Genomic DNA, 13948 nt, shown 5'->3' on the forward strand with positions numbered 1-13948 from the left:
GAACTGAGATGATTAACCTCCAATAACGATTACTATCTTCCTTTGTGCGAGGTATGACTCCAATCAGCAGAGAGCTTTCCCCCGACTCCCATTGACTTCAGTTTTACTGGGGCTCATTGATGCCACATTTGGTCAATACTGCATTGATGTCAATGGCAGCCACTCTCACCTCACCACTTGGGTTCAGCTCTTTTGTCCATGTGTGGATCAAGGCTGTAATGAGGTCAGGATCTGAGGTGTCCTGGTGGAACTCAAACTGAGCATCAGTGAGCAGGTTATTACTGAGTAAGTGCTGCTTGATGGCACTGTCAGTGACATCTTCCATCACTTTACTGATGATCAAGAGTAGACTGAAGGAGTGGAATTGGCTGGATTTGATTTGGCCTGTTTTTAGTGGATAGGACTTATTTGGACAATTTTCACATTGCCAGCTTAATGCTAGTATTATAGTTGGGAAATGGAGAAATTGTTAAGAAATAACTGTGTTAACTGGGATCATGTTCAGCCCTTGGCACAAACTCTGCTCCCTTGCCATTGACTCTTCCCTTTCCAGCCATTGCCTGAGCTGAACTAGACAGTTTACAGCCTTGGCATTCCGTTTGTTGGTGAGCTGAGCTCCTAACCCATGATATCTCCATGCTAAAGACCACCTACTTTGATCTCTATTACATTGTCTGCCTCCATAGGCTGTCATATTAAGCAGTTGTGAACCCACACAAAATATAATCCTAACCATCTTCCTTCGACAGATAGAAAACAGCAATTGGAAGCACAGAGTATTTTAAAATGTGCTGTTGACTAGATGCAGATTCCCTAGTATTAACCTTCAGGTGATGGTTTCAGATGGACTGCTCAATTTAACAAGAAAACATAGATATATGTGTTTTGACTCCAAGATTTACTAGCCAAATCTATGTAAAAATAAATGTTTGCAATTGCATTTGGATGTAATCCTAATTTTTTGGCTCTTGCATGATTTTACCGGCTTGCTCCGCCCATTGATGGACGGGGTGAGCCGGTAAAATTCCACCCAAAGTTTTGGACTATTTTCTTTCAGTTAAAATAACTTCTAATCCATGTGTATTTTGGCAGAAAGAAACTCAGCTCATGGTACTTTCTGGACCAAACAATTTTGCTATAATGCTAACATTAAAAACAACAACTGCTGCCTTTTAAGGGACCAGAAAGATAGCCAGTGGATAATAGTTACATTGTGTGAAAAGTAATAGGATAGCATCCTCAACAAGTTTGTTCTGAACTCTAAAATGAGACATTTCTGCCCTGAGTTTTCTTATGAGTTTTTATGCTCCTTAAATTCCTGGTTAAAAGAATTGAGGACAAACCACATGGGGGCACTATATAAAAAGCCACATATGAGGAAGTCAGATGGTGGCTGAAAATCTCTCATAGATGCAAATTAAAGTATAATTAGTTTTATACATCACACTGTTACCATTAGCCCCAGGTGGGGTTTCCCAAAAGTAATTGAACAGGGAGAGTCCCTTCAATTTGTCACCTTCCAGCTGGGATACCCCCTAAGTGTCACAAATCTGGGTGAGGAGGAACGACTAGCTCTTTATCATTATTCAACCCACCCTCTGCCGGTAGCAGCAAAGGTTTAATCTAACAAAGTTCCCTTTCCCTTGGATACCTTTTCCAGACCCAATAGTTATGGTTTAAAAAGAAGCCAATTCAACCAGGCTTTCTTGAGTTAAGATAGAGTAAGTTTGTTAACTAAGAGGAAAGGAGAAATGGTAAAACACTTGCATCTACATTCATAAGGATTAAAGATAAGAATTGAGTCCAATAGTAAGTAAATATAAATAAAAAGTCATACAGAATGGTCCTTGGGTTGTGAGGAGTAGGATGATTATGTGTTGCGGCCGTCACGATTATTTTCAGTATAATTGGCTTTTGCTGGCGAACAGTTAATTCTTCAGTTCAGGTATCCTGTATTTTGGTAGAGTTTGTGGTGAACCATAGATGGTTACCACTCTGGGTACTTGTACATATGTTACTCTTGTTACTGTTGGGGTTAGGGTTTGGGTGTTCCACCTGTTATTATTGTTTATGTGGTACACTCCGTTCGGCTCCACCTTCTTACAGGAGTATAAAGGTCACTGCTACTTCCTAGTAGCCCTTAGTCTGGGATTATATTGTTAAGTAGTGTGCTCCAATCTTGTTGTGAATAAAAGCCTTTATTCCCGGGTACGTCCTAGTCTCCCGTGTGAATCAATCGCGCATCAGAGATTTCAGTTATTTTCCAACTGCAACCCTTCTGTTGGCTTATCGACTTACACGGAAAGAGATAAAGGTTTAGATGTTCCTGCAAAAGTTGGCTATACTTGCAACTGCTGTTGGTTACTGTATCCTCCTCTGTGTGTGCACTCTCGCACGCACGCACACACATACTCACCAGTCTTTGGATGGTTGTACAAGTACTTTGTCTGGAAGTACAGGAAGGAGTTCCATTGTTCCTTAGAGGAACCACCTGCAGCCATTCAGATTAGTGGCTAGTTGTACATTCTCAACCATCTTTGGTGTCTATTTTTTTAAAAATACAACTTAAGTATTTTTAAAAGTCCAATATAATGTACAATTCCAGGGCTTTTCTCCATTGTCATAACAACGCTCAAATGTAATCAAATCACTTTGAACAATTTGACCACAATTTCTCAAAAGTCAAGTTTCCTGCCTAAATCTTTCCACCTTGCTAACCTTATCTCTTCTTTTAGGGTGTTCCATAAAACCTATCTCATTTCACAAGCTTTTGGCCAGCTGTCCTCATATATCCTTATGTGGATTGGTACCAAATGTTATTTCATAATGCTCCTATGAAGCACCTTTATGCATTTCATGATGTTAAAGATCCTATCTAAAAGCATATTTCATGCTGTTGTAAGTTGTCCATGAAAAGTTTAACAGATTGATGGTGGAGAATGTTTTGGTTGAGTGCTTTTTTGAGATGCAGAACAATTTATTCCAATCTGTTGTGTATTAAGAAATTTGGCACAATGCCCTTATTATTACCTTGGAGGAACTCAACATCAACAAGCTTATTCTTATAATGTAGAGTGCAGGAGATTAAAGTCCACAATAGCTCTGAGACTGATTGCTGCATCCACCTTTTACACTTGGCAGTCGAGGATGCCCAATCTTTTCTGCCTTTTAGCAGACTAGGGAATGATTGGGAGCTGTGATTGAGATTTAGAAGGAGCACAGTTTTAAGGTCTATAATTGAAGATTTATAGGACTGCTAGTCTGAGAAACACCTTCAGAATTACAAGATTCCAAATTGTGTAAGTATGAATATTGCTAATTGGACATAAATTGAATATCTAAATTATATTAGTTAGAAAGTAGAGTCTCCACAACTCAAAAATATTCCATCCATGAAATTTGATGTAACATTATGTAATAAGAGATGATATTATGATTAATTATAATTGATTCACATAAGCAAATAAGACAGATTCCAAAACAAACTTTCCCTTATAATTGAAAAGGTGCAGGGCACTAAATTACAAAACTCAGAGAATAGAGTTCAAACCATTAATTACCTAACTATAATATGTATTAGGCAGTGAATGACATGAAAATTAATATCTGATAGCTGATTTAAAATCTAACATTTCCAAAGCATATTCTGTCAGCATTTATACCTGTTATTGTGAATGCCTTTCTTGCCAATTTTACATATGTCATTACGATTATAACTCAAATAACAATGTCATCCCCTACATAAACTGTTTCTTCCATCGTTATATTACAATGCACCAAAATATAAAGTATTCAATCTAATAATTTATACAATTTTTCATTTTGCAAATTATTTCAGTACAATTAACGTGCACAATATAAAATATTCGTATTTTGCATGTACATTCCAGACAAACAATGAAGAGTTGTGTCAAGCAAGTTATGTATTTAACAGGAATGGAGAACATAATGGAAAAATATAATCTGAGCCTTTGGCATCACATCATTACGCCAAAATGCTATTTTAATGCATGTTATACTACTAAGTTTAACCCTGCTGGCCACACTCTAAAACAGTGAAGTTTCATCTGGAGATAATTTATTGAATTATGCTGCTGCCCTTTTACAGAAGGACTATTAGCATACTTGTCACACTGTAACTGACAGATGGACAGCTGACACCCACTGTATCTGCCACATCAATGTGGCAAGACCACGAGATGTAGATAATGAAAGAATCATAAATGACCTTCTGATTCAAGTAATCTTTATACATTTAAAAATATATATATTTTCAGCACAATCCTATCTACATCTTACTTTCCCTGTAGTCCCTCAACTGTTTATGCCCAATGGGCTCAAAATTTGCTTCATCTGCATCTTAGCAAACTGAACAGCAACTCACAATTGGGATTAAAAATGTTAATTTATAATGATTCAAAACAGAAGGCGATTGTTGGAGAGCCTCTTGCTGCAATCAGATATGTAAGTGGAAGCAAGCAAATGTAATCTTACTATGTTGAACACTGAAAGAGCAGTGCCAAGAGAAGATGGTGTGGTCAACTATGTCAAATGTTGCAGGATGGTCAAGAAAAATGAGGAGGGATTACTGAACCATGGTCACAGTCACAGAAGTTATCATTTGTTGGTTAGGCCTGTTTTGGTGCTGTAGCAAGGCCAGATACCAAACCAGAAAGTTTTGAACATTAAGTTAAGAGAAAGCTTGGTATGGATTCGGGGGATGGCAACATATTCAAAAACATCAGAGAGTAAGCCGAGGAACTGGGGATGGAGTAGCAGTTTACAAGGACGGGAGGTTGTGGATAAGGTCTTTTGAAGAGGGCGGAAAGAACAGTAATTTTGAAAGGCAGGAAGACAATATCTGAAGAGGGAGCACCAATAATAATTCCAGTTAGCTTGGGAGCCACGAAAGAAAGTTGGACAGTTAGCATTTAATTGGGCTCATGGGGTAAGGAGGTGCATTTCCTGTGTGAGATCATGTGGAGAGGGTATGAGAGGAGATGCTAAAAAGACAGAGAATCATAGAATCCCTACAGTGCAGAGGGAGGCCATTTGGCCCATCAAGTTTGCACTGACCCTCTGACAGAGTACCTTACCCAGTCCCTTTCTCCGCCCTTTCCCCAGAAGCCCACATATTTACCATGGCTAATCCATCTAAACTACACATCTTGGGGCACTAAGGGGCAATTTTGCATGACTAATCCACCTAAACTGCGCACCTTTAGACTGTGGAAGGAAAGCGGAGCACCCAGACGAAATGCACTCAGACATGGGGAGAACGTACAAATTCCACACAGTCACTCAAGGTTGGATTAGAACATAGGTCTGTGGCTCTGTGAGGCAGCGGTGCGAACCACTGTTCCACCCATTGTACCAGGTGCCGCCCATGTCAATGATGAGAATGTGGGAGGAGTAATGCCTCAAAATGGCAAGGTCCAAGGGAGTGGGGGAGCCGGGGGGGGGGGGGGGGGGGGGGAGGTGGTGCGGGCAATCATAGTAGAGCCTAGCACATTATTCTTTAATATGCTTTACAGTTTATATACTTCTGTCATTAAATGTTGCCATAGAATAGTGGTGCCGAAATTCTTATTTTGAAGATGATTTCCTCTCTATTTCAACAGAGGGTGGACTTATATAATTCAGCTTAATTTTAGTGCCTTTATAGGTTAACTGTTTTTCAATCCTGTTCCCGCTTAATGATCTCACTTCAAATCTGTGACAATTAACTTTAACTTTATCATTTGAAACCAATACTTTTGGCACAAGTGTCAGTTGCAAGGTGACTATCTTGTTTCAACATGATGACAGGACAGCCTTTTGTCCTCATTGAAAATTTATGTTCTGAGTTGATGGACAAGTGTCTTTGAATGTACAAATAACCATTATATATTGCTCTATTTAATAATGAAAACAAATATTAACTGTGTCAAGAGAATACCTTTAGGGTTTTCTACAGCTGTTGAAACAGAATTTGTCTAAAAGATCATTTTCTTTTTATGTCCAACTGTTGGATCTAGTGGCAATGCTGACAATGAGTCAGAACAACCACATGAATGTAATGTATAACGTATTAACAATGATTCACAGTGACTGAATAAGTCAAATTGTAATTTCTTTATATGGTAGTTTGGGATTTTGACGATTGTTCAGTGATGAAATTCTATAGCCCGTGAATTATGATAGCCATGAACTACTACCCATTATTATTGCATGTTATTTTATCTGTGTATTTATTTATTTCCTTTTACCTTTTTAAAAGGCCAGGATAAAGTTAACAAGACTGGGGGAGGCGGGGAGGGAGTGGGTGGTGATGTAGAGAAGCGGGGGTGGGTGGGGGAAATCAAGGAGTTTAGCAGCACTCTGGGTCTTGGACTGTGTTCGATTTGAGGATGGATGATCTTGAATTCTGTTTTTAAAATGTGGTCATTGCTGCCAAGATCGCACGTATTACCCATCCTTAGTTGTGTTAGTTGGAGGTGGTGGATCTTCTTGAACTACAGCAGTTATTGTAGTGATGGTGCATCTAAGTTAGGAGTGGATGCTTGGCTTTGTCTATGGCAAATTCTGCCCATTTGCAATACAAGGAATTAATAGCATGGAGTGAGTCTTGTGCTCAGATACAAAATGGTGTCTGCAGCATGTACAAACACATCTGGTGCATTTCTGGAGCTGGGAACATCTGCCAGGGTATCATGCTGTCAATCTGTACGTAAGTCTGATTTCATGCCTGCAGTACCAACTGGCGAATACCCTCTCTTAATTTCACAGAGCTAAATATGCATTCATCATTAGGAAGGAAAACCTCTGCAGTGCTAAGTCAAGGGATCAGGTTAGTTGCTGCATCACTACCCAACCAGGTTCTAATTCGTGAAAAAGATGGGATTGTAATTGAAGTGGAGTTGTGGTGAAGGGAGGTTTTGGGGGAAGAAAGAGGTACATGCTTAGATCATCTGCAGCTTGTAACTCAGAGAAGACTCTGGGCTGAGGGGGAAATGGGATGTGAGAAGATGCATTAGGAGTGAGCTATAGGGTCACCTTTGATCCCTTCATCTCTGCTGCTGCCCTTGATCTCAGTTATTGCTGCCTCAATGTTGACCGTCACCATCAAGCTTAGAGTATGCAGCTATGGTCTCCTCTGCCAGTTATGTGCTGCCACCTGGGGTGCTGAGCCAACTTACTTTGCAACATAGTGGGAGGTGTGCCAGTGAGTACGGTGTAATGTGTTTGGATAATGTGTCTGCTATGGTTGAATAGCTGTGGGAACAAGCTGTGAGATATGAGTGCAGTGCTTGAAGCTAAGCGTGTGAATGAGTTATGAATGTAAGGTGTGATTCATAATTGATAATGATGATTGGTAGATGAATGAAAGGGTGTTAGTAAATTTAGAAGTTTGTGAGGTTAGTTGTTCATTTGTAAGGATATAACATTTGAAGATCCATTGATTGCCTTTGACCACTTGTGTAAAGTCATTGAATTTCTTGTAGCACTGGTATCCAGGCCCTTGGAGTTAGATGCTGGTGTTTTTTTTTACTGTTCATTTGTGGGATGTGGCCATTGCTGGTTTTATTGCCCATCCCTAATTTCCCTTGTGAAGGTTTGGTGAGCTGTGTCTTGAACCACTGTAGTCTATGTGATGTAGGTTCACCCGCTGTGCTGTTTGGAGGAAGTTCCAGGATTTTGGCATTGACCACGATGGCTATCTGCTGCCATTGTCTTACTGGTTTCTGTCTGGAGGAACTCCTGGATCATCAAGGAAGATCTCTCACCTCCTGTTCAACTTCTCTATCAAGACCTCTAGTGCTTAATCAGAGAACCATGGAAATGCATTCTGCCCTGTTGCATAATTTTTTTGTATTTTTCCTGCTTGAACACTCTTCCCCAGCTACTTCCAGCAGTTGCTCCAGTCAAAATGTACCTCACCTTATGGAGGTGCAGGTTGGTTTTATGTAGTGCAGACCAACTTGAACTCATCCTAGCCCCTCATGATTTTTTTCTGCCTCCTCACCACCACTCAGCAGCACACTTGACACTGGCTGCATACTATTATCAGGTTGCCTGCATCAGGCACAGGATAATTGCACATCACAACACCAATGCCCATTTTCATGCCTTACTGAATTTTACAGGACTGGGGTCCAGCAGAATTGAGGGGGTATTCCCACCATCAGGCCCTTGCAGCACGGGGAAGAATGTCATTCTAGAGTCTGGCAGTAGGGAAAATTTTCATATTCTGTTGTCGTTCGGTGGAATTTTGAGGCGATGGGGCAATAAAGGGACTTGCGGCACTGGTGAAGGTGAGCCCCTATACTGTTCATATTAAGAATCATCATATAAACTCCTACCTTCTTCCTGCTTCCAAAAGAAAAATCAGATCTTGTGTTGGTGGAACAGCTCAACGTGGATGATAAATGTGGTCCTGTGGGCTGGGAACTTTGTGTAGTAATTTGGGTTGGACATGTGAAGCTGCACAGACAACACTTAACATTTAGCTTCTGGTAGGTTTTGTTCAGCTAGGAGAGCTGAATGGTTGAAGCTGAAATGAAATGAATTTATTGATTGATTAGATTGGTTCTACGTGATATTGTTGGTAGATTTTGGTTGAAATCTTAGCCTATGAGTTAAATTTTGTTGAGATTGAAATATAAGCACATTAAAATGAGTTACTGAAGTTGGACTGAATCAGAAAGTGTACCCTTACGTCTGAGCTAGGAAAAGTGATGACAACTGAAAAATGTATATTACTATATTTTAACAATATTGTATATAATTTAAGTCTAGGAATTATAGTTGGTAATACCAGATAAATGTTTTAATATGTTCATATATTATTCTTCTCTCAGTTACTTTTGCAAGTGCATTCACCCATTTAAAACCATCCAGCTTTTATAATATTAAAACTGGTTCTGTTGCATATTTTAGGTGGGGCATAAAAAGGATTCCCAGCTCCACTCTGCAGTGGGAAGGAGAGGACGGACAATAGTTGTGCTAAGTTTGGGGCATTTATGTTGCAGGAAAACATGGCTGGAAGCTAGTGGGAATGCCCATTTTTGTTTCAAACATTTTTTGGCTCAATTCCTGTCTTAGCCAATGCAATCAACTGTAACAGATGGGAAATTAAGTAGACAGCAGATTTATCTCATGCAGCAAAATCCCACTGAGGGCAGATGTATACCACCGCCCTGTCACTTCTAGCACGAAAACTTGCAAGTGGCAGAGACTGATGACGAATCCGAGTCTGTGCTTGCAATTTCCCAAACAACATGTCTTACGAACGCCATTCCTTTGCACTCTGACTTTAGTGGGTCATATCAGCCCCAGCTTTATAAAGGATGACAGTAATGTTGCAATACGCTTCATCGAGGCAAATTCTGTGTAATGTCACACACATACCAGAGAACATGTTCAGAATCTCACTGCACATTAGGGTCCTCTGCAGTAGACTTCCCTGAATCTTCTACAGAGTCAACTCACTGACACATTCAGGGCTTGAGGAAAAGTAACTGGCGAGTTTGGTTGAGATAATTGCTTTTAAATGGGGTTATCCCATAAAATGTCTGTATAGCGCGCAAGAAACAAAACTTTTCACTGTATCCCAATACATGTGACAATAAATCAAATCAAAATGACAATATGCCATGTTGCTTCACTGGTTCACCAAATAATATTTTAGGACAAGCATTATCGGGATTTCTTTCAACTTTTACACGCTCTAAATGAGAACATTTTGCAGATTAATTCAATTGAATGGATTTTCAGGTAAAATAAATGAGAAACAATGAAGCAGCATGGCAAAAATGCTGTCAACGGCTGGTGTGTAGTGTGTATGTTGTGGAAGGGGAGGTCGAATTAGTGTCAGGAAAAGTCGAAAGCCCAGTTAAAAGAAAGTGCATGAAGCTGAATGACATGACGAGGGAGGAAACAAAACAAAACGATGAAATCAAAGCTTCTTGCACGATGCAAATTCACAGACTGGTGCAAAACACAAGCTCCCCCCCCCCGACCCACTCCGCCTCCAATAGATAGAGCAATGCATGCTCCTAAAATGCTGAATAAAGCTTCACAAGATACGTGCGTAAATTTATAATCGAATTAGTTCATAAATTCAAAATAACCGCCAGTAATTTTAAATGACAACTGTTAATTAATCCTCTGTCAGTTCACATAAAAATGAATATTAGTCTCATGCATAAGATTTAGTCTCGAGGATCCATCCATAGCAAATAACACTAATCACGCCTGGTAGGGCACTGGCATAAGATATGAAAGCTCACGGTACAGTTTATTATCTAGTAACCTTTTATTTTCTATTCTTAGTCGACTTGAGGTTAAAAATACTCAACGCTAAACAAGATTCACACACACACACAGAGCCAACAGTGCTCTTGTTTAAGGAGCACTGAGGAAGTGGTGCTGAAGGATAGTTGGAAGCGTGCAGTATGCAATTACAGACCCTCTGTCCACCAGTTTTAGATGTATGAGGAAGTGCGAGTGGAAACAATAATTACACCAATGCATTTTTTATTACCTCTGACTAATGATTGACATCAATGTTTATCGGTCAATTACATGCACTAACTCAGATTACGGGTTTGGAATATAACATCTGCCTGGAGCAGTCACCAACACAAGTTTGCGTTTATTTATTTTTTGTTCTTTTCTTTCAAATGTGTGAAAACCCATGCGGCATTGTGTGCGCATTCGTATTTAACGCTCCCGGTGTGTGTGTGTGTGGGATATGGAGATCCACTTTGCAACTGCTTACCGCTGCCATTGTAACAGACCAATTTGCCTTTTAATACAGCTAGATTTCCCAGTACCAATTGGGGTCCGTGTGCCTTTCCTGCAATTGCCCTGGTGTGAGTCAGTAAGCTCTCTCTCTCTGCCCCCCAACACCCCCACCCCCCTTCCCCTAATATGGCCAGAGGCAGCAAGCGGCAGCAGCAGCATGTAGGCGTGGCGAGCAGTGCTCGGCAGTGCTGAAAGACAGCTCCCAGCGTTCGGGAGTGTGGGCTGTCGCTCCGCCGCGGTCTCAAGTCTTCTCTCCTTGTGCATCATGAGTCCAGCGGCTCCCCGAGCGGCGCCATGAAGCGCCAGAACGTGCGGACTCTCGCCCTCATTGTCTGCACCTTCACCTACCTGCTGGTCGGAGCCGCCGTCTTCGATGCCCTGGAGTCCAAGCAGGAGACCTCGGAGAAGAAGAACCTGGAGGAAAGGAGGTTGGAGCTCATGAGCAAATACAACCTGAGCGAGAAGAACTACGAGGAACTGGAGCTGGTTGTTTTGAAACTCAAGCCGCACAAAGCTGGGGTCCAGTGGAAATTCGCTGGATCTTTCTATTTCGCCATCACTGTGATCACAACTATCGGTAAGTACTTCCCTCCTCTCTGTTACAGATTTACACTTTCTGCATTTATGTAATTCATTAGTAAATAGAAAACAGCCTCTGATTTATCAGACCGCGTTTGGGCGCCGTTTTACTCAAAGTTAATACCTGTGGCAGTTTACAATATTTATTTATTTTGTACATCAAGATAATAAAGATTTTTTTTTCTGTAGTTTGTTAAAGGCAGAGTGATTGAAGTAAAGTTTCAAGGATGGAAGCGTGTTACATAATCCCATGGACTAAATATTCGCAGTCCACGGCAAGACAGTTTCAGTGACATCTCTCTTTGTTTTTTAAGTTATGGGATGGATTATAGTTCAGAGTAACTGCTTCTGTCTAATCAATTTAGGAATTTCTAACATTGGAGTCATTTACTTGTTGTAAGCCTTTATGAACAATCCTGGCCGTCTAACCGAGTAGTGTTAAAGCCCATGAAATGCTTTCTTCCAGGAGAAAGGAAATCATGGAAATGGCTAAAAAAAATCCACTTATTAACAAAGACTTTTTCTTTATGAAATATTGTTGTCATTCAGTCTGTGGGTATTAGATAATTCCAACCGTTGAAGCATTATAACTGTGATTATTTCTTAAACACTGGCGAATTTGTAGGAGCCTAGATAAGGGTAGCGGGACAAAGGGACTTAGGGTAGGGATTCACAAATCAATAAAAGTGGCATTGCAGGTTAGCAAAGCCATAACAATTCAAACAAAGCACTGGGGCTCATTTCCAGAGAAATGGAATTGAAAAGCAGAGAAGCTATGCTAAACTCATATCGGACCTTGGTCCCACAGTACCATATATACAGTTCTGGTCTCCATATTCGCTAAAGAGGAAAGGGACATTGGGGAATTTAAAAAAATTACAAGGACAATACCAGAACTGAGAGATTAGAAACGACAGGAAAGATTGAAAAGCTACAATTCTTTTATCTAGACTGGGGGCAATTTGGTGGAGGTCTTTAAGATTATGCAGGGTTATGATAGGGGAGATGCAGAGAAGGTGTTTCCACATTGAGGACTCCAGAACTAGGGTTCACAAATATAAAGTAGTCAACAATAAATCCAATCAAGAGTACAAGGAGAAACTTTGTTGCCCAGAGAGTGAGGAAAATAGCATTGATGCATTAAAGGGAAGCTTTTTGAAAGGAATACATGAGGAAGATAGGAATAAAAGGCTTTGCAGATAGGGTTAGAAGAAGTAGGATGTGAGGAAACTCATGTGAAGCATAAACATCAATATAGATGAGCTTCTCTGAATGAGCTGTTTTCTGTATTATAAACTGTATACAAGTCCATGCAAGACCTTGACTTAGTGCACTGTCTTTGGAGGTCTGGCTGCTGGTCCATATCACTATTGCCCTAAACCTTTCTATCACTATGTTTACTTGTCAAAATCTCTCCAAATCCATCTTTCCAACCAACATTTTCACCTCCCACCAACACCCACTCCAGTTTTTTTCCCTTCCTGGATTGACATCTACCTCGTAATACTTATTTGTATAGTAGCCTTGGCATGTTTCGACATTAAATATAGAGTGCAATTTATTGTTGCTGTTGTTATTTAATGATGATCCACATTTATAGGGATACTTAAATTAGGTGCAGGTTCACTTTGCTTGTAGCATTCCTCTGCAATATTTTCAGCAGCTCTACCCATTTTAGCAACTGCTTAATCCAAGTATGTGTCATGTTAAATTGGAAAGCTGTCAGCTTTGTGAAAAAATGGCTATGTTGTTTAGAGAGCTCCTATCTGTTATAAATGATCAGATGGTCTATTTTTAACTGCTTTATTATGCAGCTATTGTAACTCCTTTGAACTGTTTTATTTAGATGTGCCTGCAATTATTTGGATATTCCTCCAAAGCGACTATGAATGAAAGGTGCAAAGGGTGATAAAATTAGATTTTCTTCATAACTGTGGAATCCAATCATGTAATTAATTAATAATGAAGGTAGAGGGGACAATCATCAACTTTCCTCTGACATGGACACAGACGCATTCTAGCAGCTATGCTTATAGCTGGCATCGGGAGGTTTGAACCATTTTCAGATTTGGTCCTCATTCAAATGCTGCCAGTGAACTAGAAGAATGCACCAAATGGGTGCTCTATCGCAGCTCGCAGGCTGTGAGAGGGCAGAAAATCTGTATGCTCCTAAGCTGAGCTGGCTAACAGGTCACAAAGGAACATAGGAAATAAGAGCAGGAGTAAATAATATGGCCACTTGAGCCTACTCTGCCATTCAGTACAATCACGGATAATCTTCAGCCCCAACTCTACCTTCCCACTGGCTCTCCATTTATGTTGATTCCCTGAGAGATCAAACATCTACCCAGCCCATGCTTGAATATAACTCACAAGGGAGCATCCACAATGCTGTGGAATTCCAAAGACTCACAGCTCTGCGAATGAAGAAATTTCTCCTCATCTCAATTCTAAATGATTGGCTCCTTATTCTGAGATGGTGCCCCTCCTGTTCCAGATTCCCCAGCTAGGTGAAACAATCTCTCAGTATCTACCCTGCCAAATAACTTCAGATCATGTATGATTCAATTAGATCCCTTCT

At 40.3% G+C, this 13948-nt stretch overlaps 1 protein-coding gene across 1 annotated transcript in view; it reads left to right on the plus strand.

The window, feature by feature from the left end:
* The first annotated feature begins 11082 nt into the window (after window positions 1–11082).
* Window positions 11083–13948, plus strand: part of kcnk3a (potassium channel, subfamily K, member 3a) — a 90251-nt gene continuing 87385 nt past the window's right edge. The window contains exon 1 of the mRNA XM_078212666.1: window positions 11083–11365. Coding sequence (XP_078068792.1) covers window positions 11083–11365 — 283 coding nt within the window. The remainder of the gene's footprint in view (window positions 11366–13948) is intronic.

This window comes from Mustelus asterias, chromosome 5 (genome assembly GCF_964213995.1).
Source record: "Mustelus asterias chromosome 5, sMusAst1.hap1.1, whole genome shotgun sequence".
Lineage (NCBI taxonomy): Eukaryota > Metazoa > Chordata > Chondrichthyes > Carcharhiniformes > Triakidae > Mustelus > Mustelus asterias.